The sequence below is a fragment of the Varanus komodoensis genome, unplaced genomic scaffold (genome assembly GCF_004798865.1).
Source record: "Varanus komodoensis strain SLA01 unplaced genomic scaffold, ASM479886v1 scaffold21, whole genome shotgun sequence".
NCBI classification, from domain to species: Eukaryota; Metazoa; Chordata; class Lepidosauria; order Squamata; family Varanidae; genus Varanus; species Varanus komodoensis.
Window position 1 is genome coordinate 13,683,738 of NW_025335589.1, and position 23,754 is coordinate 13,707,491.

General features: G+C 41.0%; 2 protein-coding genes across 3 annotated transcripts in view; one reads left to right on the plus strand and one right to left on the minus strand.

The window, feature by feature from the left end:
- The first annotated feature begins 2,297 nt into the window (after positions 1-2,297).
- On the plus strand, positions 2,298-13,039 carry APELA (apelin receptor early endogenous ligand). The gene is made up of 3 exons (XM_044430833.1): positions 2,298-2,405; positions 5,478-5,567; positions 11,941-13,039. Exons 1-2 carry the CDS (start codon positions 2,330-2,332, stop codon positions 5,564-5,566), a joined length of 165 nt encoding a protein of 54 aa, XP_044286768.1. The 5' UTR covers positions 2,298-2,329; the 3' UTR covers position 5,567; positions 11,941-13,039.
- The window catches only part of TMEM192 (transmembrane protein 192), a 29,618-nt gene continuing 17,768 nt past the window's right edge, over positions 11,905-23,754 (minus strand). The window contains exons 5-7 of one of the 2 annotated variants that reach the window (XR_006414808.1): positions 19,999-20,101; positions 18,759-19,325; positions 11,905-11,915 (exon numbers count right to left, since the gene is read on the minus strand). Coding sequence is in view for 1 of the 2 variants with exons in the window: in XM_044430832.1 (XP_044286767.1) it covers positions 19,202-19,325; positions 19,999-20,101 (227 nt within the window). In the remaining variant the exon portion in view is untranslated. Of the gene's footprint in view, positions 11,916-17,006; positions 19,326-19,998; positions 20,102-23,754 lie in introns of those variants that run through there. The other variant, XM_044430832.1, reaches the window with a different exon arrangement.

The following is a 23,754-nucleotide window of genomic DNA, read 5'->3' on the forward strand; positions in this document are numbered from 1 at the left end:
TTCCTTCTCCCTCATTCCATGTGCAAATGCTCAAGTTCAAATGATCCACCCTTTTGGAATACAACTCCCATAACTCCCTACCATTGGTCCCGCAGGAGGGTACCATGTTGCCAAGCTTTCCACCAAAGAGATTTAGGTAAGACTGGGAATGAGAATAGGCCTGCCTCAGAAAAACTGTAAAGTAAAATGTCCAATAAATGCATGTAAAACTAAAACAACAAACTCATTTTGTCTATGATCTTGCTATTTCACGAAATGCTGCATTGTGGGACTTTATATGGTGACATTACTGGCTTGCTTTGCAGGACTAGTAAGTGGCCTTGTCTCTCCTTGAAATAAAACCATTATCCTTGAAATTATTGCAATGGCTAGCAAAATACAGTAGCAAAGTGGTCATCATTCAACTTCAGAAAAAAAAGGTAAAAGAAGGGATGGAAAAGGGAGTGAAAGTGAAGAAAGAAGTCATTTGTAAAAAAAAGAAAAGTGGTGCAACCATTTGTTTCGGTACAATACAGATGAATCTAAAAAACAAGGGTTGCTACATTATACATAATGTTGTGCTCACCTGCTCCATTCCAAGGTCAAGATCAAGGCAACTGGCTCTGCAACTTGGAAAAGAATCCAGCTGAGTTGCAGAGGACTTTTTGATGTCACAAATTTGCCTCCCTGGAGCAGTTCTTTCCCTCCCTTCCTTTAACTCTTGTATATTTGTTGTCCTGCTATTTTTACTTTCCTACCTTCCCCAGCCTGGTGCTCTCTGGATGGGCTGGAGTACCACACCCATCATCCCCAACCAACATAGCACAGGGAAGGCTGCCATCTTTCTTTCCTACACTATCTCCCCAGTCTGTTGTCCCTGTGACCCACTTATTTCCTGTATCTCATGGATTCTACCATCTCAAAATGCACAAAGCCTACACAGAATACATACTCCCAAAGCCTGATTCTCTGATCTCTAGTATGAAGAACTTTTAAGGATTGGGGAATTAACTCAGGATTGTATCTGATGGCCTCACTGCACTAGCACAAGGCTTTCTGGTTTGCACAAGTGCCATTTTTATCTATGCACAAGTGTCAGAGCCAATACTCTGATTCCACTTGTGTACTATGTATTACACACATTGTGTGATGTGCTGGGCAATCTGTTCCTAAATCATTGAACAATTCATTATAACCTCAATAGACTAGGTCTTGCTTGTACTGGTTGTGCTAGATCTAATAACTTGCAACCACAAGTGTAACAAAGCCAACCAGGACTTCTTCCACTAGCATAAAATTGGCCATGTGCCCCAATCTGTAGTGCTCTTTACAGATTCAGCAATTCTTATCTAGAAATATCTTTGTTCACAGGAAGCAGAAAAGATGCAAATAACAGAGACACTGTATTCCTTATATTAATACACAGTGCTGCATACATCTGAATTATTAAAATCTGTGGTGTGATGTGCATGACTCACTTAAGAAGTGGTGGCGGTTCTGCACTAGAATTAAAATTATGATTTGGGTGGAAGGTGCTATTTTTTTCTTTAATGTGACAAACTTTATGGACAGTCCTCCAGTCAATGCTTGGGCCACACACACGCACGTGCGCACTAAGTCATTTTGGCTTCTTAGAAAACACTTGCCGCTGTCAAAGATATGCATTAGCTTGGCCCTTTTGCATTCTACTCGGCCTCCACAACTTTGAATAGATGCTCTTTCGCAGCTAGTTGAGAAGGGATAAAAATTTGTGCGGTGAGGCAAACAAGAAGGGGCCCCAAGTTGCTTTGGGTTCTCTTAAGCTTGCCTTTTCAGAGCGGGACAAAAGATACAACTTCCTACCCCCTTCCATGGCGTTTCCGCATGTGGGACCAGCATGGGCAAAATGCAGCCGAGCATAAACAGTTACAAATAGGAAGAGGAGGAAGAGCTCTCCTGGCTTGCTTTGCATATTTCTCCTTGCCTGGAATGCATCTCAAGAGAAGTTGGACCATTGTTCCCGGGGAGCTCCTTGTTTCCCCAACGTTGACAGAAGCTGCAGTTTACACACTGACTCCCCCCGCCCTTCCTGTTGTTGGCTTATGGAAAATAAGTGGGAGTGACAGAGAGGGAAACCCGGGGAGGCGCTGGCCACAGTGCAGGAAGAGTAACCTTGCCTTCTGCAATCGTTAACCTTGCTGGAAAAGGCAGTTGGTTGTGCCTTCCTCTGAGGCTGGTCAGGAGAATGTGAGCTGAACCAGAGAGATACTGCAGACGGGCGCACATTTCCGGGAGGGCGTCTCATTCGCTGCGAGTGTTAGGAATCCCGGATCCGTGCCGGGGGTGGTGTGGAGACCGCACGCCTGCAAGCATGAGATTCCAACGGCTCCTTTGGACCTGGCTTTTGCTCCTGACTGGGATGCTCCTTATCGACGGACAGAGGCCAGGTGGGTAAGACTTGTGCGCTAAGGATGGTGCCTGCTCCTTGGATTTCCCTATATAGCGCTTGCATATCTGTGCTGCTACGTTTGCCCCCCCCCCCCACCCCAAGCCATGGTATGGTTTAACCCATACCTCTCTCTAAGGCAGCAATCGTAGGCACACTGACCTGGGAGTAAGTCCCATTGAACTCGATGGGACTTACTTCCGAGTAGGCAACAGATAGGACCGCGCCGTGAAAGAATGGAGAGTGCTGCGCTTCAGCCTCTGCATGCACCTACCTTCTCACGTGCAGTGCAAACCCGTTTCTTTTGCTCGCTCGTTAGAAGATGGCAGGTTAAGAATGAATTATGATCATGGCAACATCAGGGCGTATGGTGCAGCATTAAACGCTTTCGCGAAATGGTACATTGGTCTAGGCTTGTCCTGCTGCTTTACCGTAATTAATGGAATGGGAACGGGAACTGTACGTTTGGTTTTGTTCTGTTCTGCTTGAGACCCGTCAATTCATCACTTAAGCAATAGAGCCATAAATTGAGTAAATTGGAACGGCCGAGGAAAAAAGCTTGGATCGTGCAAAACCTTCCGAAATAGCTGCTCAATGCATGCATGTTTACCGTTTTCCATTAGAAATTATCCGTAATCATTGACTAGTATCTGCCTGAACTGAGCTTTTATAACTTTCGAGGATGGTTTAATAGAGCTCTGATTTTTGTATGGAGGGGGATAGTTTTGAGCCTTTCTTCTTCGCTCAGTCAAATATACTGTCCCAGATTCCGACAGCACTCAGATTTCAGTATTTGAAAGCGCAAAAGGTAAAATTAAAAATGTTTTAATAAATAAATAAATAAATAAATAAATAAAATTTGCCCCGGTGTACAGAATTTCTAGAAAAGTAAATGTTGCATAAATACCCTACCTGCACGCCAACAGTGGGACGATTCACTTTTCTGATTAAAGTGGATATCCCCAACCAGTAATTCTGCAGCCATTTCATTAGCAATAACTCTAGAGCAAATAGCTTGGAACAGATGGTAGCCCTGGGCAAAAAGGAGCACTGCGCCCCAGCCCCAGCTGGTGATCAGCATACTTCTCCAGCCCTCTTCAGCTGGCAGGAAAAAAGTTGAAAAGTGAAGCAGGGGTAGGCAAGAATCAAAGAAATATTCCACCACAATGCCAACCTGTCCGTTTACAAACTAACAAAACCACTAGAGTCTTCCCCCCCCCCCCCTTTCTATGGGGAAAAGAGAAGAGAGCCAAAGGAGTGAGTTATCCAGAAGTCATGTGGTGCTCCAATCCTGAAAAGCCGTTCTCTTAATTACAGTGTAGAGAGGAAAAAGACTTGCTGGGGATGCTTTTCTGGAATGTTTCTAAAGCATCCAGGACCCCACAGAGGACTTAGTGGGATCTGGAGTAGGCATGACATTGGGGATCTGCCATGAGGGCCCATGCGGGTGTGTGGGAAGTGGGGTGCAGAGGACAACAAGGTACACAGAATGTAAGTTGGGATCCCCCATTTGGCAGGAGTCCAGGGCAAGTAGCCCCTGCTAGCCTTCGGCCAGCTTGTGGGCAGCTCTGGCAACATCTGGCAGGATGCTGGGACAAAATACAAGATTTCCCACAGCATATTCCCAGGTTACTTAAAGAATTTCAGGCTTCTAAAAATACAGAAGTCATTCAGGGTCAGAGCATCCTGCTGTTCCCAATAGTAGATCCAAAGGTGTTGGTAATACTATTGCATTTGGATTTGAGATTTCTTTTCAGGAAAATAGGCATTCTGGCTGCACACTTGGGAGACAGTTTACTAAGGATACCCAGTGACCATAAGTGGAGATTTGCATGTTTCCCATATCCCAGTCCAGTTCTCTGTCTTCTGCAATGGCCTGCAAAATGAACTGTGCCTCCTTCCTCCCTTTTCAGCAGCTCAAGGCACCAGGATGCATCAACGGTGCTTAGAATTTATTCAGCACATTCTCTTAAATGCTCAGACAGGGTTTGCACTGTGTTGCAATAACCCTGTCAGGTAGGCCACTATTACAATGCCAGGGCCAGAACAGACATTATGTTTACTCTAGAGTTGTTGCATAGATGGCAATCCAGATTCTAGCATGAGGTGCCTTTAAGAACTGGACTGGGGCCCCTCCACTTACTCTAGAGTAAAAATGTGGGGAGAGGTAGTTGCTAGACACAGATTTAAAGTAATGTCTTTGAGCCCCCAAGGGGAACAGTGAAGCTTACTGGATTTCTGTTGTCCACAAATGTAGTTTATCTTTTGCAGGGAACTGCAAAATATACTACTTCTGGTGGTAATTCTCTCCTGTTTTCAAGCACTGTAGTACTGATATTAGTCAGGTGACTCCTATCATTATTTATTTTATTTTCCAAACACCTTTTCTCATGTAAAATGCTCTCTAGGTGACACAGAATGTAAGAGAAAATACATAAAATCCTTAAACCACTAGTTTTTTTCTGGATGAATGTAAGAACTCTTATTTTCAAACATTTTATTTCATGTGCTAAAGCCAAATAACACAATCCAGTTACATGTAAACTCGTATTAAAGTTTAGTGGATTGTCCAGGGCAATCTTCTGCATGCTTACTCCATAAATTCTGTTCTGTTCATTGGGACTTATATGCTAGTAATAAAGCTGCAATCCTGCACATACTTACATGAGAGTAAAGCCCACTGATTATAATGGAATTCACTTACAAATTAGCACACAAAGTATTGCACTGTAAGGGCATTTGCATTTAAGTGGATCATGCCCATTGCCAGCTAAAGGTTCTGTAGTTACACAAGTCTAGCAAATGGTTATTACATGTGGCAATATCTGATTGTGGAAGATGATTTCTGAAGGAAAAAAAAAACAGCTTAGCTAGTGGAAGCCCATCAATGAACTTTTGTGCTTCTTAATTAGAATGAAATGACAGTATCACAGTAGGAATCCTGTCCATGCAGAAGATGGCATCCTGCAGCAAGTGGGCATATATGCCTTCCAAAAATATGTTAAACACCTTTCCTGCTTACCTGCGGTTATTTTTGATATCTTGACTCTTTTAATGCTCTCCTATCTTCCAGTTAACCTGGCTGCAAGACGAAAACTGCACAGACATCACTGTTCCCACCGGCGATGCATGCCACTGCACTCTAGAGTGCCGTTTCCATGAGGTATCTCCAATTCTATTGCTCTTGGGCTAAATTTAGGCATGGCGTATTCATAAGTGTGTGGCAATAACATCAGGCGCCAGCAGAACTGGGCTTGCCCAAGCCTTGCCCTGTAGCATTGCTTAAGGAACACTGTGAGGATAAGTGAATTGGTCCTCCAGAATATACCCATTTCCAAATTTTCCTTTCATTTCCAAACAGTCTGGGGAGGGGGCATTTTGCTAACCCCAAACAGCAAACAATTTCCTTTGGGCTCCATTCTTCGTGATTTTATTTGTCCTGAAAATAAGAGCAAAGGGGAGGGAGCAGAGGGGGGGGTGGGAATGAACTAAAGGGGGAAGCAGCATAATAAAAGTACTTGTATTATGTGAACTCCAGGGCATGGTTCCAAATGAGTGAGTAGTACTGGGCTCTCTGTCAATTATTTCACTCTCTGAGTGAAGCTACACAGAGAAAGGGACTCATTTGACGCCCCGCTGTCCTGCTGTGCTTTGCTACAAGACAGAGGCAAGTGTTTCCTCTGCATCACCCATGCAATGGCAAATATTTTGTGACTATGAAGCCTGAACTATGTACAGCCCCAGTAGAAACTCTCCTATCAAAATTAAAGTTAAAAATAACATGGGTAAAATTGATAATAAATTGGGTCACTTGAGCTTGCTAAATAGCAATGCTTTAGTCTAATCTTTCCCAGTCTGATTCTCTCTGGATGTGTTGCATGGCAATTCCTATCATCCCCAGTCAGCCTGGTTGGCTGGGGATGATGGATCATCCCACACACCCAGAGCGAACCAGGTCAAGAAAGGTTGCCTTAGGCCGAATGTCACTGCATGCAATTTCCTTCTAGTCTACATGCAACAAGATTCACATGAAACTGTCAAGAGTTTAATGCTCTTCTCTAAGATGTTCATACTTTGTGTTGGTTTTTTTACTGGTCTCCTCTTGTGCTTTAACAGTAGCACGTTAGTCCCCATGTCACAGAAAGCAGCCCTGAACAACCTGACATGGCGTAGCTACCCAGAGCAGTTTGGGTGTGGTTAACAAACACACACCCCACTGAGGCAATGACACCAGGTCTGGATGACACAAGCCACCCTGGAGCAAACAAACACACCATGGGATGTGTGTGACAACACACCATGGGATGTCCTGTCATGTGGACCAGGCCACAGAAATGTAGCAGCCTATAGCAAGAAAATGACAAAGGGCATGTTGGCCATGGCCATGCCGTAACTTTTATGAAGACTTTCTGGGCAGAAGCTGGTGGAGGAGAGGGAGGAAGTAAGCTTTTGCAACAAGCAGACATCCTCTACTGTTGGTCTCCCAAAGATACCACATGCAGCCCATTCTTGTTTGCCTATGATTGGTTCAGTTGGCCACCAAACTGGTACCCCATCATTGGGTCGGGTAAGTTGCAAGGTATAAGGGTGCTTGTCAGCTATAATTTAATATAAAGGAGACAACAGAATGGGCAGGTGGGCAACTTGTAGCCTTCCAGATGCTGTTCAAGTACAACTCCTGCAATCCTTAGCCAGCATAGCCAAAGGTGAAGAATGATGGGAACTGATATTCAACAACATCTAGAAGGCTTCTCCTTCAACAGAGGAAGTCGGAGGAAAGTAAACACAGGGGGAAACTGGGAAAGAATAGGTGTGATTTTAGCCATACATACTTAAGCTAAGTTACAATAGCAGATGTAGGATTTTGATAAGGGCTTTAGAAGCAAAGGAAAAGTGGCTTGTAAGGAGATACATCTGGGAACCCTACACTCCAGAAAACAGCTGATGTTTGTAAGCCTCAGTAAACAAAGCACACACACATACAGTATCCATCCAACTATAATCTTTGAGTATGGACTATGTTATAAGTAACAAATGTATTTTAAAGTCTTGGTGACTTTTCCAAGATCCAAACTAGCTGCATCAATGTTAAGAAATTCATTGGATGCATACTATTTAAACAGATGAACAAACAAACTTTTATTACCAAGGCCCACCTGCGAGTTGATTTCAACAGAGAACAGATTGACTGAGAGCTCTCAGTGGTGTCAGCAGAAGGATATCCAGCCAAAGCAATCACATCAGGTCACTGAGAATATAGAAATTTAAGAGCAGGGTAGAATTTTAAAGAGGATGTCTCATTGAGCTACTGCTGCAAAAGTAATCCAGTTCTTCTCACTTGCAATGTTTCATGACTGTGTAGTTTCTTACTGTGTCTTGAAATATTATGTATTTGGGTTAATATTGCAAGACCTGGGTGATAAATATGAGCTTAGGTGGATTCCCTCCCCCCACCTCTTTTCCAGAAAATCTACTTGCAAGCCTATTCTGTAGCAAGTTCCACTGTGGGAGCTGCTTGCTCATAACAAGTGGCAGTGAACAGGAACACATGCTCTTAACTGTAACATGGTGTAGAGATATGATTTTGAACAGCTGAAATGGCTTGCATGTCAAGCAGAGAGAAGGGTGGGACATGGTTCCAACTTTCCCATGAAAATTTCATGGCATCTGTCTACACTGATAGGACCTGGCACTTGCTGCTGTGAAAAAAGCAAATTGCATGTTGGGCATCATTGGAAGAGGAATCTAAAATAAACTGTCAATAACATTCTGTCCTTAAGCATGTTAGTGGTGTAACCATACTTGGAATACAGTTCTGGTTACCACATCTCAAAAACGGTTACCACACAGCTGGAAAATGCTCAGAAAAGAGCAACAGAATAATCAAGGGGCTGGAACAGTTAGGAGGAAAGCTTACAACATTTGAAGCTATTTGTCCAAGAAGTGTAGGCAAACACAATAGAAATGTGCAAAATGATGCATTGTGTGGAGAAAATCTATAGGGAGTCATGCTCCTCCCTAATACTAGAATGCTTTTCACCCCTGAAGCTAAAAGGTGGGAAGTTCATGGCAGATAAAAGAAAGCGCTTCTTTATGCAGCATGTTACTAAGCTATGGGATTTGCTCCTGTAACATGTGGAAATGACCACCAGCTGGTATGGCTTCAAATGAGGATTGGACAAATTAATGGAAGATAAGGCTCTTGATGGTTACTGGCCATGTGGTTAGTGCTCACCTATATGTGTTTCTGCATATGACAGTACCTGGGAAACACATGAAGGAAAACATTGTTGCACTATCCAGTTTGCTGACTTTTCATAGGCATCTGGTTAGTCATTGTGGGAAGCAGGATGCCTGAATAAGTAGGCCTTTAACCCAGTCCAGCATGGCTTTTTTAGGGGTTGGACTCAATGTTAATCTATGTACAGTGCATTTACTCTATGTAGGACTAATATTGGATACAACCCTACATTTCTTTACTGTGCATGAGTTCACAAAGAAGGCAGTTACGTACAGAATCCATCTATTTTTGAAGCTGGCTACTCGCAGGAATAGTAATTTTCTGAAACGTTAAGCAAGTGCAGAAGCTACCCATGGTTCTGAACTGGCCAATAAAGCACTGCTACTGCCCCTTGGACACTGAGCCACCAGAGAAACAGACATTTGAGCTCCTCCTGTCTGTTTTATAGGCAGTAGCATTTAGGATAAAACGGAGCTATGCCTAACAAGAAGGCTCCTCCTAGACATTTCCCTGCATGGCTATTAAGGGCTGCTAATGCACCTTCAGCACTCATTATTCCAGTTCCATTGACAGCTCATGAGGCTCAAGACTATCCTTTTGGCTAACTACTTGGAAATAAGAGTTGTGCTAATTTTCACACAATTGTCAGTGTTGGAGGAGGGGTGGAATTACATGTTAATGCAAGGTTTATTAAGTCTGGAATATATGTTACACTCTTCCAATAATAAAGAATTGCTACTTAAGCACTTCCATCGTTTGATTTTGGAAAAGAAAAACTGAAAGCTCCTAATGGAAGAAGGGTGGGGGACTCAGCTGAGCTCTCTAATGTATTCAGCCATTGCTCTAGCCTCATTTTAAGATTACAAAAGAAGCAGATGTTTCCCTGCCAGACTTTTTACTGTTGCAGCAGATTTATAATGTGTTTTTAAATCCTGGTCTGCTTTTGGAGGGTGAGGATGAATTGCCTGCAGACAAGATCAGAAGGTCAAAACCATGTCATGGCACTCAAATGGAAGTAGGCCCCATTGATTTGAACATGGAGCAGAAAGATTAAGAGCATTGATACCATGTCATGATCAGGGTACCATGGACTCTGTATATGGCACCTGACAGTTGTATATGCACAATGCATGTGAGCCTCTGTTCACAAGGAAATTAGGAAATGCATTATCATCAAAAATGAAGAGCTTATGAACTGCACTGTGCCAAACTGAATTCTCAATGCATAACGACCCCAAAGCTGGTATGATCTTGAGTGCTTACAGTGCAAAGGCTCCTGTAGCAATAGATTAATATACAGAAGTAACAGATTTGCTGGTTTACAAACTAGCAGGGTTGGTAGCCACTCAGGTGCATCATACTAATGACACTTTAAATTTGCTTACATAAAAAGGTGTCATTGCAATTTATAAACAAACTGACCAAAAGTAAAACAAATTGATCAATAGATAACAATATCAGAATATAAGCATTTCTTATTTTCTGGAAACATCAAGTATAATTGTAGCAGTTTAAATACCCTTCAGAATACCTAGGAGATGATACGAGAAATATTCAGGTTAGAGCATCTTAATGTCTTTTCCAAACTTTTACAACACCTGATGCTTCCTACAGTTAAAGAAGTAGTAGAAATAAGGGATTTGCATGCTTTCGAACTGCAAGGTTGACAGGAGCTGGGATGGAGCAACGGGAACTCACCCCGTTGTGCAAATTCGAACCAGCGACTTTTCGATCAACCAGCCCAGCAGCACAGCAGTTTAAACCACTGTGCCACCTACATCCCTAGAAATAAGGGATGGATGTCAAATATTTAAATTGTAAATTGATGCTAGTTCCATCTTAATTCAACAAGCATAACTTTCCTGCTCTGATCAGAAATAACTGGGAAAATGTAGCTTGCTACAAGTGGTAGGGATTCTATTGGAAAGCTCTGCAACAAACCAACCCTGATTGTATGGCAATTCCTAGGGTTCCTTTGGGAGACTGAATATTAAAGCAGCATTGTCTGCAGTGTAGAGCCATCCTGAAAAAAAGGGAAGTACTTATACATTAAAAATAAATAAGACTTGGTATTGTTTGTTGCAGGTAGGTCCTAGGATTCAAAAGGATGAAGGCTGTTCTATATGCAGGAATGCCTGAATCGTGTACTGTGACTTGAGGGCCTGTCCAATCCTATGGTTCTGTCTTGCTTGAGAATGCATTTCCCTTTTCTCTATAATACAGCAAATATAAAAATGATAGCTCTTGTAAAACATTTACTACCTAAGCATGCAATATGCCTTTTTACAGAGAGGAAACTGAGCTACAAGGGCATTGGACATAATGTTCATTTCAATAGAAAGTTCATCAGGCACTCTAATAAAGTCCCAGCCCCCCCTCCCCCATTTATGGCAAATTTTCTGCCTGTTTCACAAGCAAAGTTTTTTGGACATGCAGCAATTCGCATGTTTGCTCAAGGACCTTCTAAGCACCTCAGTTAAACACAAACTTGAAGACTCCTCTAGGCATCTGTAAGCAGCAACTGTTGTTTGAATAATACACCTATTTAACTTGTTTCTAAACAAAGTGTGAGAGGATAGGGCAATTGTATCCTGTTTACCTGATCAACCCCAACTGGCACAAGCAAACTGGCGATGGCTCCTCATAAAACCATGAGCATTCTGATGCTAATAACACACCAGAATAGAGTATAAATGAACAACCCCCACTTTTCCTTAAATGCAGCACATACTGCCCGATGCAGGTTTATAGTACATGATACAGATAGCTATTTTTCTTGGATAACAAGTGAGGAATATTTGCATTTATCCATTATAGCCCCTTGCAGTCACACAAGAAATCCAGTTGTCCCAGTGTTGCAATAATAAATGTGAATGGCAGTTGCGTTTTTTTCCTGGCCACCAAAAAGTCAACTGCAATTAAGTCTTTTGTGTGAAGCTCACTTCCAAAACATCAATTCTACATCCTACTGCTCTTAAAACTTGACAGCTCTACATATACAAATAAACTCTGCAACAGAATGTTACAATGTATCCTCACATCCCAACAGGAATATGCCAGCTCATAATTGTAGGCAATCATGTCATCTTTCAGGAAACTCTGTTCCATTCTCTTTGTATTATTTGTTGGCTTTCTCCCAAATGATACTCTACATTCCACAGCTGCTAAGCCAGCTTGGACTACATTGAATGGTTTGTGGGAGGGATGTTTAGTCTTATGTGATTGTTTAAAAGTTTGTGTGGCTTAGCTTTTCCCAAAGCATACTGATACCTTCCTCTTGTTTTTTGTCCTCTAGACCTGCCTTGGCTACAATGCTCAGCACCCGACTTCACTAGTAGAGTGGTATTTTGCTTGTTTTGGTAAAGAAATGTTGACTATCTCAGTACAATAATTTAAAATCCAGTTCAGTTTCCACTCCCTCAGAACACTGTCTTTACCAACTGCTGGGACAAGAAATGAAGAAGGGAAGTCCAAATGACAACATTTGATAGCAACACTGTTGTAAGTTAGGCAGGTGTCCCATAAGCAATTATCAGGAAGCATTGGAAAACCTTAATATAAGCCTGTTGTAACAAGCTTCACAGAGGTTTAAGGTTTCTCTAAACAGGGTGGAAACAAGGAAGAACAAAGTGGTCCTGCCTGGGAGCTCTGGAGAATCATCAGTGCAATACGATAGCTATTCTTCTTTGTGTGTCAACAATGCACTCTAGTAGCCAGGAAGCAAACTTTACAATATTAGAACAGCTATGGTGTCTTTTAAATAACTATTGGTGTCTTGTGTTTATTACTTAGCCATTCATGTGTCTCTCTATATATTTAATACCCAGCTAGGAATATGCAAGGATTAAGCTATTGATTCATAAATATGATGGTTAATATTGGTAAAAATGTATATGGGGCTATTAAAACCACAGCTATTCAACTCAGCTGACATTGCTAGTGCATTCTTATTTTCAAGTGGAAAATTCTTAAATACTAATTAACCTTACCTTGAAAGGCATACATGTATCTTTGAACTTTTCTTTGGGAGTGCAAAGGTTTATCAGCTAGAAAACTTTGCAGGACCAGGATCTTAACAGATTTGTTTTCCTTTACATATCCTCAAGTGTCTTTGTACTAATTTTAACAAGTTTACAGCTATTATAGAGCATATGTTGAGATTCATTTTTTTCTTTAAAGCATGTTTGTAACTGTATATGTTGTAAAAATTATACTTCAGATAGCATAGTCATATTAAAATGTGTACATTTTTTAATTTTTGTATTCTGTACATGAAAATTACCCACATGCAAAGACAAATTAAATATGTGTGTAATCTGTTTATAAATTTCATTAAGGGATCAATGTAAACTTTAATAATCTATAAGGCAAAATAAAATATAGCTTGAATCATGCTATTTCTTTGATTTTATGCTATTTGGATGGGTGGCTGTCTAGATTCAAGTGAAATAAGAACAAGTAAAAGTATATTCCACCCCCCCCACGTACTCACACACACTTGCACAGAAATAAAAAAAATGCTGTTTCTATGTCAACACATTGTATTTCATATACGTTAGTTAAAACATTGGGTTGGATCCAGATTTAGCCATCTTAGTATAGCCCCATTCAAATCAATGGACCTTGGCTCAGTCATGATGAATTAGTTCTGTCCCAGTCACACCAGCTGCTTATTTGTTTTCAGACCCTAATCAAAATGCTGCCCTTTGCCTTTAAAGCCCTAAATCAAAGGAGGGCAGCATGTAGCCAGACCATGAATCGCATGCCACCTACCACGGCCATTTGTGCAGATATCACTGCCATGCTTGTTTGTGCTAACCCCACCAAAAGTCATGGTGATTCAGCTGAAAACAGGCATGCTAAGGTGCCACAAGACACTCAGTGCTGGAACTAGAAGAGCTGCTGTCGCTGCCTGTAATTGTTATGAAGGTATTTGCTCCTTCCTATAAATAAGAACAGACCAAAGCAGTCGTGGTCTGCAGCAGATCTTCGCATTTAGTTTATTTATTTTTCGATTTATATCCTGCCTTTTTCCTACAAAGGGCTCAAGGCAGCTTACATCATTCTCCTCCATCTTATCCCCACAACAACAACCCTGTGAGGTAGGTTGGGCTGAGAGTCTGTGACTGGCCCAAAGTCACCCAGTTGGCTCCATGGCCGAGCGGGGACTCGAACCCAGATTGTCTGAGTCCCAGTCCCACGCTCTTAACCACTACACCACACTGGCAAACTCCTCGTGCATCACCCCAGGACAAGACATAAAACAGCACCTTCCTGAGCAGGAGTTGCATCACACCCACAGAATACTTTCAAAGGCAACCTTAATTTTTTGAAGTGTTCATACACAGGGATGCTTTTTGTTATTCTGTGCCTCTTGTTCACCCGTATTGTGTAATGTAGAGACATATTTGAATATGAGCAACATAAAGGTGTTGATGCATCACCAGTTGGAATTAAGATTGCTGGGAGAAATATCAACAACCTCAGATATGCAGATGATACCACTCTCATGGCAGAAAGTGAAGAGGAACTAAAGAGCCTCTTGATGCGGGTGAAGGAGGAGACCGCAAAAGTTGGCTTGAAACTCAACATTAAGAAAACTAAGATCATGGCATCTGGTCCTCTCCTTCCTGGCAAATAGATGGGGAAGAATTGGAGGTAGTGACAGATTTTATTTTCCTGGGCTCCAAGAACACCGCAGATGGGGACTGCAGCCAAGAAATTAAAAGACTCTTGCTCCTGGGGAGGAGCGCTATGGCAAATCTAGACAGCATACTAAAAAGCAGAGACATCACCCTGCCAGCAAAAGTGCGTATAGTCAAGGCTATGGTTTTCCCAGTTGCAATGTATGGCTGTGAAAGTTGGACCATAAGGAAGGCTAAGCGCCGAAGAACTGAGGCCCTTGAATTGTGGTGCTGGCAGAGACTCCTGCAAGTCCCTTGGACAGCAAAGCAATCAAACCAGTCAGTCCTAGAGGAGATCAACCTTGATTGCTCTTTAGAAGGCCAGATCCTGAAGATGAAACTCAAATACTTTGGCCACCTAATGAGAAGGAAGGACTCCCTGGAGAAGACCCTAATGCTGGGAACAATAGATGGCAAAAGGAGGAGGGGACGGCAGAGAATGAGGTGGCTAGATGGAGTCACTGAAGCAGTTGGTGTGAGCTTGAGTGGACTCAGGGGAATGGTGGAGGACAGGAAGGCCTGGAGGAATGTTGACCATGGGGTCACGATGTGGCGATGGGTCGAACACGACTTCGCGACTAACAACAACAACAAAAGGTGTTGGAAGACTTGGGGCAGAGGGCGGGCGGGAGAGGAATCAAAAAGACAATTCCTTTTAGGATATAGTCCTAACCTCAGTAAACAGTCAAACATGGGAAGGAAGCCCTCAAATAATTTTCTCAAGCAAATGGAAAACCAATTGATATGTTTTCTTTTGTATAGTGAACATGTGTTTTCCAAAGTCTAGTATTTACACACAGGGAATGTGGTCAGTCCATAGGTCAGTTCTGTCTCCCAACACATTGTAAGACATCTGAGGCATTTAACCAGTTCCCACAGTGATACCGCTTTTATGTCTCTTAAGTTATCTCAGGATTAGGCTATAGATAGCCTTATCAAAGCAGAATTACCCTTCACTGATTTAAAAAAAAGTTGTTTCAATTGAGGGTTCTATAGAAAATTCTCTAGCAGACTGTATTCACATTTAAGGCCTTGAAGTAACTGGGCATGAATGTTTTATGGAAACTTAACTCTGCAAGTTCATAAAAAAGGAAAAAAACAGAAAACATCCACAGATGCCATGGAAGCATGTGTATTCAGACATTTACTTACTGCATTTGAAGCTTTCAGCTTTTCAACATGTCTTTTAGTTAAGGAATTGTAAACACACTTAATAAAGAGCAGGGAGCACTTTGATAATGAGGGAGTTCAAAATGCATTAGATAAATCAGTTAAGCCTAACTACATTAGTTTTTTTAAAATCATTTTAATGGTACCTTTGGATGTTTTCCTATTTTTTCCTTAGAGAAGATTAAGCCAATCCAAAGATTTCAACCTTTCATCACTGAAGCATCATCCCAATGTTATTTTGATATGTCCTCTCTGGGGCATAGAGACGAAATATTTTTACCTTGGAGTCAAATATATAAGAATTCAGTTTTGCTTTGCCTTTTAACCCCAACAGCATAGCAATGAAAAATACACTGTCTGTATTCCTGCACCAATAACAATTCATCTACAGTTCTAACTTTATATCTCATGTGGGTGAGAAACAATAGATAATGGAAAATGGCAATAAGGCTAACTAAAGTGAGCTGAGCTTCAGTTTTGTTTCCCAACCATTGTTATTTCTAAGTCCACCACCATGAGTTGAGTCAAGGAGTAACACTTCTACAAAGTTTCAGCACATGTACCCATTCAAGGTGGGCTCTCAGAGACATGGACAAAACAAAAACTAAGCACATGCACTCAGTGTTCTGGCTACATCTGAAAGGAAGTGTGCTGTGACTGAAAGGGGCATGGGTATGAGAGGGCTCTTGAACCACTGTAGTTTCCTGGAAAGTAACTTGTCAACTTTAGATGTGAGACATCTGTGTATTGATTAATAGATAGCTACGGGGCTGAAACATGTAATCCCAGTTTTTTCTCCCATCACAGGGAGAAAAAACCTCTCCTGGGGTTTGAACCTCTTTCATCCTGGGGCTCAAATTCCACCTCACAGAAGTTATAGGTAGGCACATTCCAGTGGTTGGTTGAGTCACAGGCAAGATAGGCAGGCCCCAAACAGCAGTATTTTTGGGAAGCTACTTAACAATTTGGGGGCCTGAGAAAGAAAACAGAAATGAGGAAAGGAGGCATGGTCATCTAGGGAATCTTGGACTGGGATCCAAGAGAAGCAAATGTGGACCACACCGCCGAGGTTTAATAATACACCTTTGATAAATAAAGGCTCAGTTGTAACACCTGCAGTGGACTGGCAATGATTCTGCAGCTGGAGTAAAGCAGTTGGTTTCATACTTTTAAGGCTATTAGAAATGGGCTTCATTGCAAATGAAAACAGTTTTTTTTTTAAAGCAAACAAACAGCATCTGGGTACAGATTCGGCTGGGAGAGGACATCTGTAAAAAAAAGCAGATTTAACAGACTAGCCTCCAGATGTGCAAATTCATGAACAGGTGAGGAAAGGTCAATATTCTGGAAACAATACTTCAAGCTGATGTTGATATTCTAATAGTACCAGGCTCTTAACTGCAATCTGCTAAGCAACCAGCTCAAGAGAAAACCAGGTTTTTGCTACTTGTAAAGGCATTGATTCTCTTGCATCCTGCATCAATACAAAGCCAAAAGCAGCTTTACCTTTAATTAGTAATAATGACAGGTTTGTTGCATTTTATTATTATTTCACCATATTTAGTACAAATATATTGAACAAGTTACGAACAAATCACATCAAAACCTGAGTGTCTTTCAAAAGGAAAGTTATATATATTCCTTCTTCAGCTTCTATATAAAATCCCAGCTGTGTTTTTATTGCACAGCCAAAAAGAAAATCACCTGTTAGTGCTAGAAGTGGCCAGCTGCAGCATTCTTACAATGTCCCTTATATACTATATATGTGTTTCACTGAGCAATGAAGTAACAGTCAGTTCACACCAAGTATAACAGAGTAGGTTGCTTTTGTTCTTCCTAAACAAGATCAGAGCACATGTTTAGAGTTTCCCCAATTTTTAACATCTTTATCCTTCTATCAAAAAATGATCAGAATATTCACAGCAAGAACAGGCTTTGTCAGCAGGAAAGAGGTAAAGCAGACAATGGGAAGCTGTTTATAGTTGGATGGGGAACTTACAAATAGAACATGTCCTAACAGTTACCATCTACAAAGTTCAATAAAATCTAGCAACCACATGGCCAAAGCAGACTATGTGAACATTGTGCTAACCATTTACCTTTTTTTTTTGGGGGGGGGGTGGGGGGGACAATGACATTTTCAAAGACATCAAAGGGAGAAATTCAGTGTCACATGTGCAAATGTCAGCTAACACAATGGGACTTTGTCCTTCTCTCAGCTTCCCTCCAAACCTGCTCTAGATCTCACAACCTTCTCAAGCTGATCTCTGAAGCTGCTATCAGTACAGCAGAAGATGATTCTACCCAAAATATAAAGTATTTGCAGCAATAATCATAGCGAGTTCAGAGTGGAAGGGAAATAGTACTTTCACTTTTAAAGTTTAGTTTGACCCATTTCCAAAGTTCAGGATACAGAAACTGCTATGAACAAGGTTTTGTTTGTTCTGATTTGCATACATCTGATATGCATAATTTTAAAAGATATAGCAGAAGTAGTTTTCCTGGAGAAAAATTTAAAGCTGTTTAAGCAGCACACACACATGGTTTGTTCACAGTAGAAGCAGTTCACTGATTTCCTAATGACATCACAAACACTTAGGATGCAAACACTTTACCGGCAGCTTGTTAACGTGTACATTCATAAATATATACACATGCACTTTCCCTTAATTATGCTCATTTATCTCCTACGAGTAAGATATGCAGAAATGCATAAGTAGCTTGTAAAATAAAATCTGAAGGCAGCAAGAAATTAGTGTTGATACCTTCATTACGCCACAATTTCCTAACCATGGGATTTGAGAATTCACATGTGAACAAACCAGAGAATTTTCAGGTCATTCACCTCTTCTTTGCATATTTGTGTTACACATTATTCTAACTGATACAAAATCTGTTTTATCTATATAACTATCATCAATTAACCACTGAATCCTTCAGTTCTTTACATCCTTTTTTTCAGTTGTGCAGGGCATCCTTCACCAACTTGGGCAACTCCCAACAGCCCCAGCCACCATGTCTAATGGTCAAGAAACCTAGGAATTGTACCTCCAAACATCTGGAAGGCGCCATGTTGGGAAAGGTTAGTGTAGGGCTTTGCCTGTATTTCCACTGGCATTAGTCACTGAATTTGCAATGCTATTTTGTCATTGATGTGTCTACACTGGTGGATTCAACAAGTTTTTGATGGCGACAGACCTTTTCGGACATTAGACAACTTCTTAGCAACCCATCAGATAGATGTGACAGCTTTGCCCACCAATAACATGATGACCTTACTGTTTACAATACAGGATATTACTATTTTGATGCCTCAGAAATTAGGGTGTTTTCTCTATGTTAATTTGTGAAAAGGACCAAATCCCAAGCTACTACAAAGATCTTTGGCAATTTGCTATAGTTTCAATTAGAGAAGTTCAACAACCATTAACAACTGACCAAGGAAGAGTTTTTCCTAGCTAATGTCATTTCCTGTACTGCAGGAATTTTTGAAAACACTTTTTTAAAATGAATGTCCTTTAAAAACCAAGATGTTTTAGCACCGAACCAGAAGAGATCAGCGAGCTTTTCAGAACCTGGACTGCAGACCTGGTTCGCAGATCAATTTGCATAAGATGCACATTCAACATTGAAAGGATGAGTCAAGATTAAGGTCATTCCAGTGTTTTCCTCTGTTGTCCACCCACCATTCTGTGTCCAAAACTAGCCTCTGCCCTGCTGGGAAGTTACCGCCAACAGTTTCTTGCTAAGCTGGGCATTGTGCCGTCGAAGGTATTCAATCACATCACCTTGTTTTTCAACTATTTCTTCCAAGCTTGAGGTGTCCCTGAAATACAGAAAATTCATGCCAAGTCTTTCTTACGGCATTATTTGTTGCTTTACTCCTGAAAAGTAGGCATAGCAACTTAGGAAGCTGCTTTAAACTAAACCAAAGCATTCATTCATAATGATACTTGACAGGAAAAGCTTCTCCAGGGTTTCAGGTAGGATTCCTTCCTAGTTCTACCCAGAGATGCCAAGGTTTAAAAAACAAGAGATGCCAATGGGACCTTCCACATACACAGCAGATGCTAGTCCATTGCACTATGGCACCTTCCATTAAGTTATACCACAGGTGGTCCCTTACTGGTTTTCAACGCATTCCGATTCTCTGAGGCTTCCTTCTTTATTATCAGTAACAATGAAATCTAATCTAATATGAAACTATCAGACTGCAAAGACACAAGAACCTGTGCCAAGGATATAGCTGTCCCTAAAGAGTTTTATATAGATATGCCATATCCAATGGTCAAATGTAATACAGCATGTCTCATGAACCATTATCCACAACAATACCAAATCACAGAGGTATCCGTTGGGTATATTGCTATAGCATAAAATAGCAGCACAGCAACTGCTGATACCCATTAAGAAATCTATTCCTAGTTGCTTTCAGTATGAGCTTTCCAATAAATGTCATTCTTGACCAGGTACATAGAAATAACAACTGCAGAAGTTACCTGAATCCAATTTCTGAGGTTACATGATTAGGATAAGCATATATCTTCTCTTCTTCTATTACATCAGGTCTTGGTTTTGCCCGATTAAAATTGCTTACCTTCACTATGATTAGAAAAGGGGAAAAAACACTTTTTAAAAATGTGTACAAAGTTCTCTATCCTGCTTCTTCCCTGCCCCCCCACAAAAAAGTTGTTCAAAGCAGCCAACAATTTCTAAAGCAGATATCAAAATAAATATAATCCAACATTTAAATCAGATTACCAGATTAAAACAGCACCAAGAAAAAATACCAAGGACCAAAATAATAAGTTAAAACAGAATCAAAATCTTGCTTAAAATGTTTTCAATGGCTGTAAAGGAAGCGGAAAGGGAGTTAAGCTAAGTTCTTGGAGCAAGGAGTTCCAAAAATAGGGTGTCACCAAAAAAGAAAAGAAAGGCCCCCTTCCATACTGCTGCCAACTATGCTCCAGAAGGCAACAATGCACATGGGCAGGGCAACAGCTCATCTGAAAGGATGGGCAGATTCGCACAGGAAGAGACAGGCCTTCAAGTGGCCCAATCTCAGGCTGTTTAGGGCTTTAAAGGTAATAAAATCCAACACAAATGGGATGGCACCACAAATAGGAAAAAAGAAAGGGGGGAACTTTAGGTTCTGGGGGCTTATTTATTTAAAAATGTTGGCCCAAGGCATTTCAGCAGCATGTAGTCTACAGTGATTCAGTAGAGCATCACCTGTATTGGTAAATCATTGTAGGAAACATGCCCCTGCGGAAGGAGCTTGTGAAATATGTTGTGCAGACATTTTAAAAAGAAAGAAAAATTATGAGCACCTGGAGTTTCTTCCCCACTTTTTCCTTTAAAGGTAATAACCACCACCTCTAAAAACTGATCTACCGTAAGACAAATAACTAAATTGAAAATGCTTTGTGCAAACAGACCTTTCTTCTGGCCTTGTTCTGTACACCAGGGAAAGCTGACTTGAGTTAAAGCACACAGAAATGGAGGGGAGTGGCCGCAGGGAGAAGAATGCTAATACCATATTCTTCCAGATCTTGACCTCCCCATTCAAATGTGTGTCAGGTGGACTGTATTATTTCTGGGTTGTCTACAAGTAACATGGTTATTATTTGCCCTGTTTACACAACACCATCAGCATGCATGGCTCTTTACACAGGACCCTATCACAAGGAGCTTACAATTTAAAATTTGATACATAAATAAGAAAGGAGGAGGGTATTAAACTGAAGACAGCCAAACACAGAGACAGTAAGCAACTCTTTCTCTTACATGTGCTTAGGCTTGCTTACAGGTGGACTTATTTATCCTCAGTGAATTGACAGCAGCCCTTGATTACTGAGCCCTGCCTTTAGAACATACACTCTGCTCCAAAAATGTGCAGACATAGTCTACATGGTACCCCCAAAGTTATTTTATCTTCTCAGCTACTTATACTAAAGTCTGACATCAATGTCCTTTTAATCTGTTCACATACCAGGGAGGAAGAGTTGAAGCACTAAAGATAAATATATCCCCCTCACTTTATGGGAAATACAGAATGTGGAATGGCACAGATTAGAGGGAAGCAGGTTTCTATGTTTCTACACCACTTTGGACAGGGACAACAAAGGTTTAGGGAGGTTAAGCTTATATACCATCATTTCTTTCTTCTCTATTCTAGTTCCTTAAATATGTATTTAGAATGTGTGTTTGAATTTAGCTGTTCTCTTTAGCAAAAGATGATGGAAAGCAAACATACTGGTGGGGAGTAAGTTATTATTTTAAGATCTATGTCCACACTACACTTCATTCTCGTTTAGTCAGTCAGCAACTTTCTGTGATCAGGACCTCTCCCACCTAGGATTGCTTTACTAGACCACCTGCTGTGCAGAAGCAGGTTGCATGAGTGATCAGAGGAATAACTAAGGCATGTGTGTCAGCAAGATATAATCTGATGACTTTAACTCCCAACCCACTTCAGAATTCAGCTATCTAAAACTGAGTAAGATTCCTCCAGCTAATGCATGCCAAAAGATTTAAGGCAAATGCAAACCAACAAGTTTCCAAAGGATTCGGGTATGCAATTCTGGATACGCATTGGAAGATGAACAAACAAACAAACCAAGTTGGAAAAGCTCAGGACTGATAATGATCATGAGATGGAGATAAAATCTTTTACTTCAAATCCTGCAAGACTAACAGCAAAACATGAAAAAAGTTATGAGACAGATGGGGTACAAAGCATGAAACAGACTATGTAGCAGGACACATTCGCAGGCAAGAGAAATAGCAGGGAAAAACTTTTGCAGGCAAGACTACAAGTTGAATATTAAATTACACAGATACCATACAAAAGTCAAAGAGTGCATGCAAAGAGATTCAATTACTGAGATGAACAAGACAATGGTCTAATAATGGACTAGTTTTAAGGTAATGTTCAGGCAGGTTTTTGGCATGAACCTGGCCTATCATTTACAAGCAGTATATTCACTAACACTGCCTGATCACTCCTGCTACAAGCTGAAGCAACTGAACTATGGATCTTCCTTCTATCCATGGCTGCATGTGAGTCAGGAATAAGCCAGAGTCATAAGGCCACAACAAACCATGACTGCTGACCCTGGATTGTTAGAGGGAGAGACAAGGAGGCATTCCTGTTCATACATAACAATAAACAAACCAGTGATAGCACGTCACTGGCTTATTTAGCAACTCCCTCATGCAGAAAGAGCAGCTGGGCAGCATGCAATTCATTCATTACATCTAAATGAGTGAGAGATGTCTTTGTCACCATGAAGCCCATTCTAGAATGAGACTGAGCCCATTCTAGAATGAGACTCCAAAATTAGAGGTTCGTGGTGGTCTAGTGTAAGGGCAAAATGGTAATACCTATATAAAATCATGCTGTTTCTATTCTTCTGGCAGTAGCGACACAAAGGCAGTACCCACACTGGCTAAGTTGATCCAGTTCTACATATGCAAATCAAACTACTATCCTATGTAAAGGGTAGCCCTGAAAGTTGGCCAGGTTCATGCTTGTGACAACATACTGCCTTCTGAAGTGCTCTCAGTGCTGAACTACAAAGAAGCTCAGAGAGCAGAAAGAGAGACTGACACAGAACTCTCATGTTAACTCTGCTACCTTAACATAAAAGATAATTCCTGTAATATAGAAGTCTAGTCCTGTGTGTGAATACTTAATCCATAGACTGCTGGCACTACTTAACGTCTCTCAGGCCTGGCTTTAACATCAGCACTGTTACAACATTCTTCACCCAGTTCCTTTTTGCAATATTTTGTGTCACATTAGGGCTCTCTGTTGCCTTTCAAGGAATTTCAGCCTTTTAGAAAGAAGTAGCTAATGCACAAAAGCTACAAAAATAGCAAATGACTGATGGTCAGAGGGGAGGTTTCTGAGGAAATTAGGAAAACCAGATTAGGACCTTCTAAGAGCTAGTGTTAAGCCCCACGTCTAGTGTTTTGCACCCATCTCATCTATATCACGTTGAACTTGAGATTTATTATTTAACCTATCCCATGTTTCCTCCAGAAGTAGTACTCAACCTGGCTAATAAAGTACAGATTGGAAATAAAATCTTAGTTAAAACATAAACATAGATATATGAGCAACACAGCAAAATACACAGCAATAAAAGAAATAAAAAGCTCACAGTTGATTAGAACCGTTTTCAGCAGATCAGCTTTTATGCCAAAGGCCTGCCTGAATACAATTGCTCTTGCCAGCCAGCGGAAGGACA

Bases quoted from the DNA above. Each gene is read 5' to 3' on its own strand.
- APELA (XM_044430833.1), top strand. From the start codon at position 2,330: ATGAGATTCCAACGGCTCCTTTGGACCTGGCTTTTGCTCCTGACTGGG. The intron at 2,406-5,477 runs GTGGGTAAGACT...CCTATCTTCCAG, and splicing joins TATCGACGGACAGAGGCCAG to TTAACCTGGCTGCAAGACGA.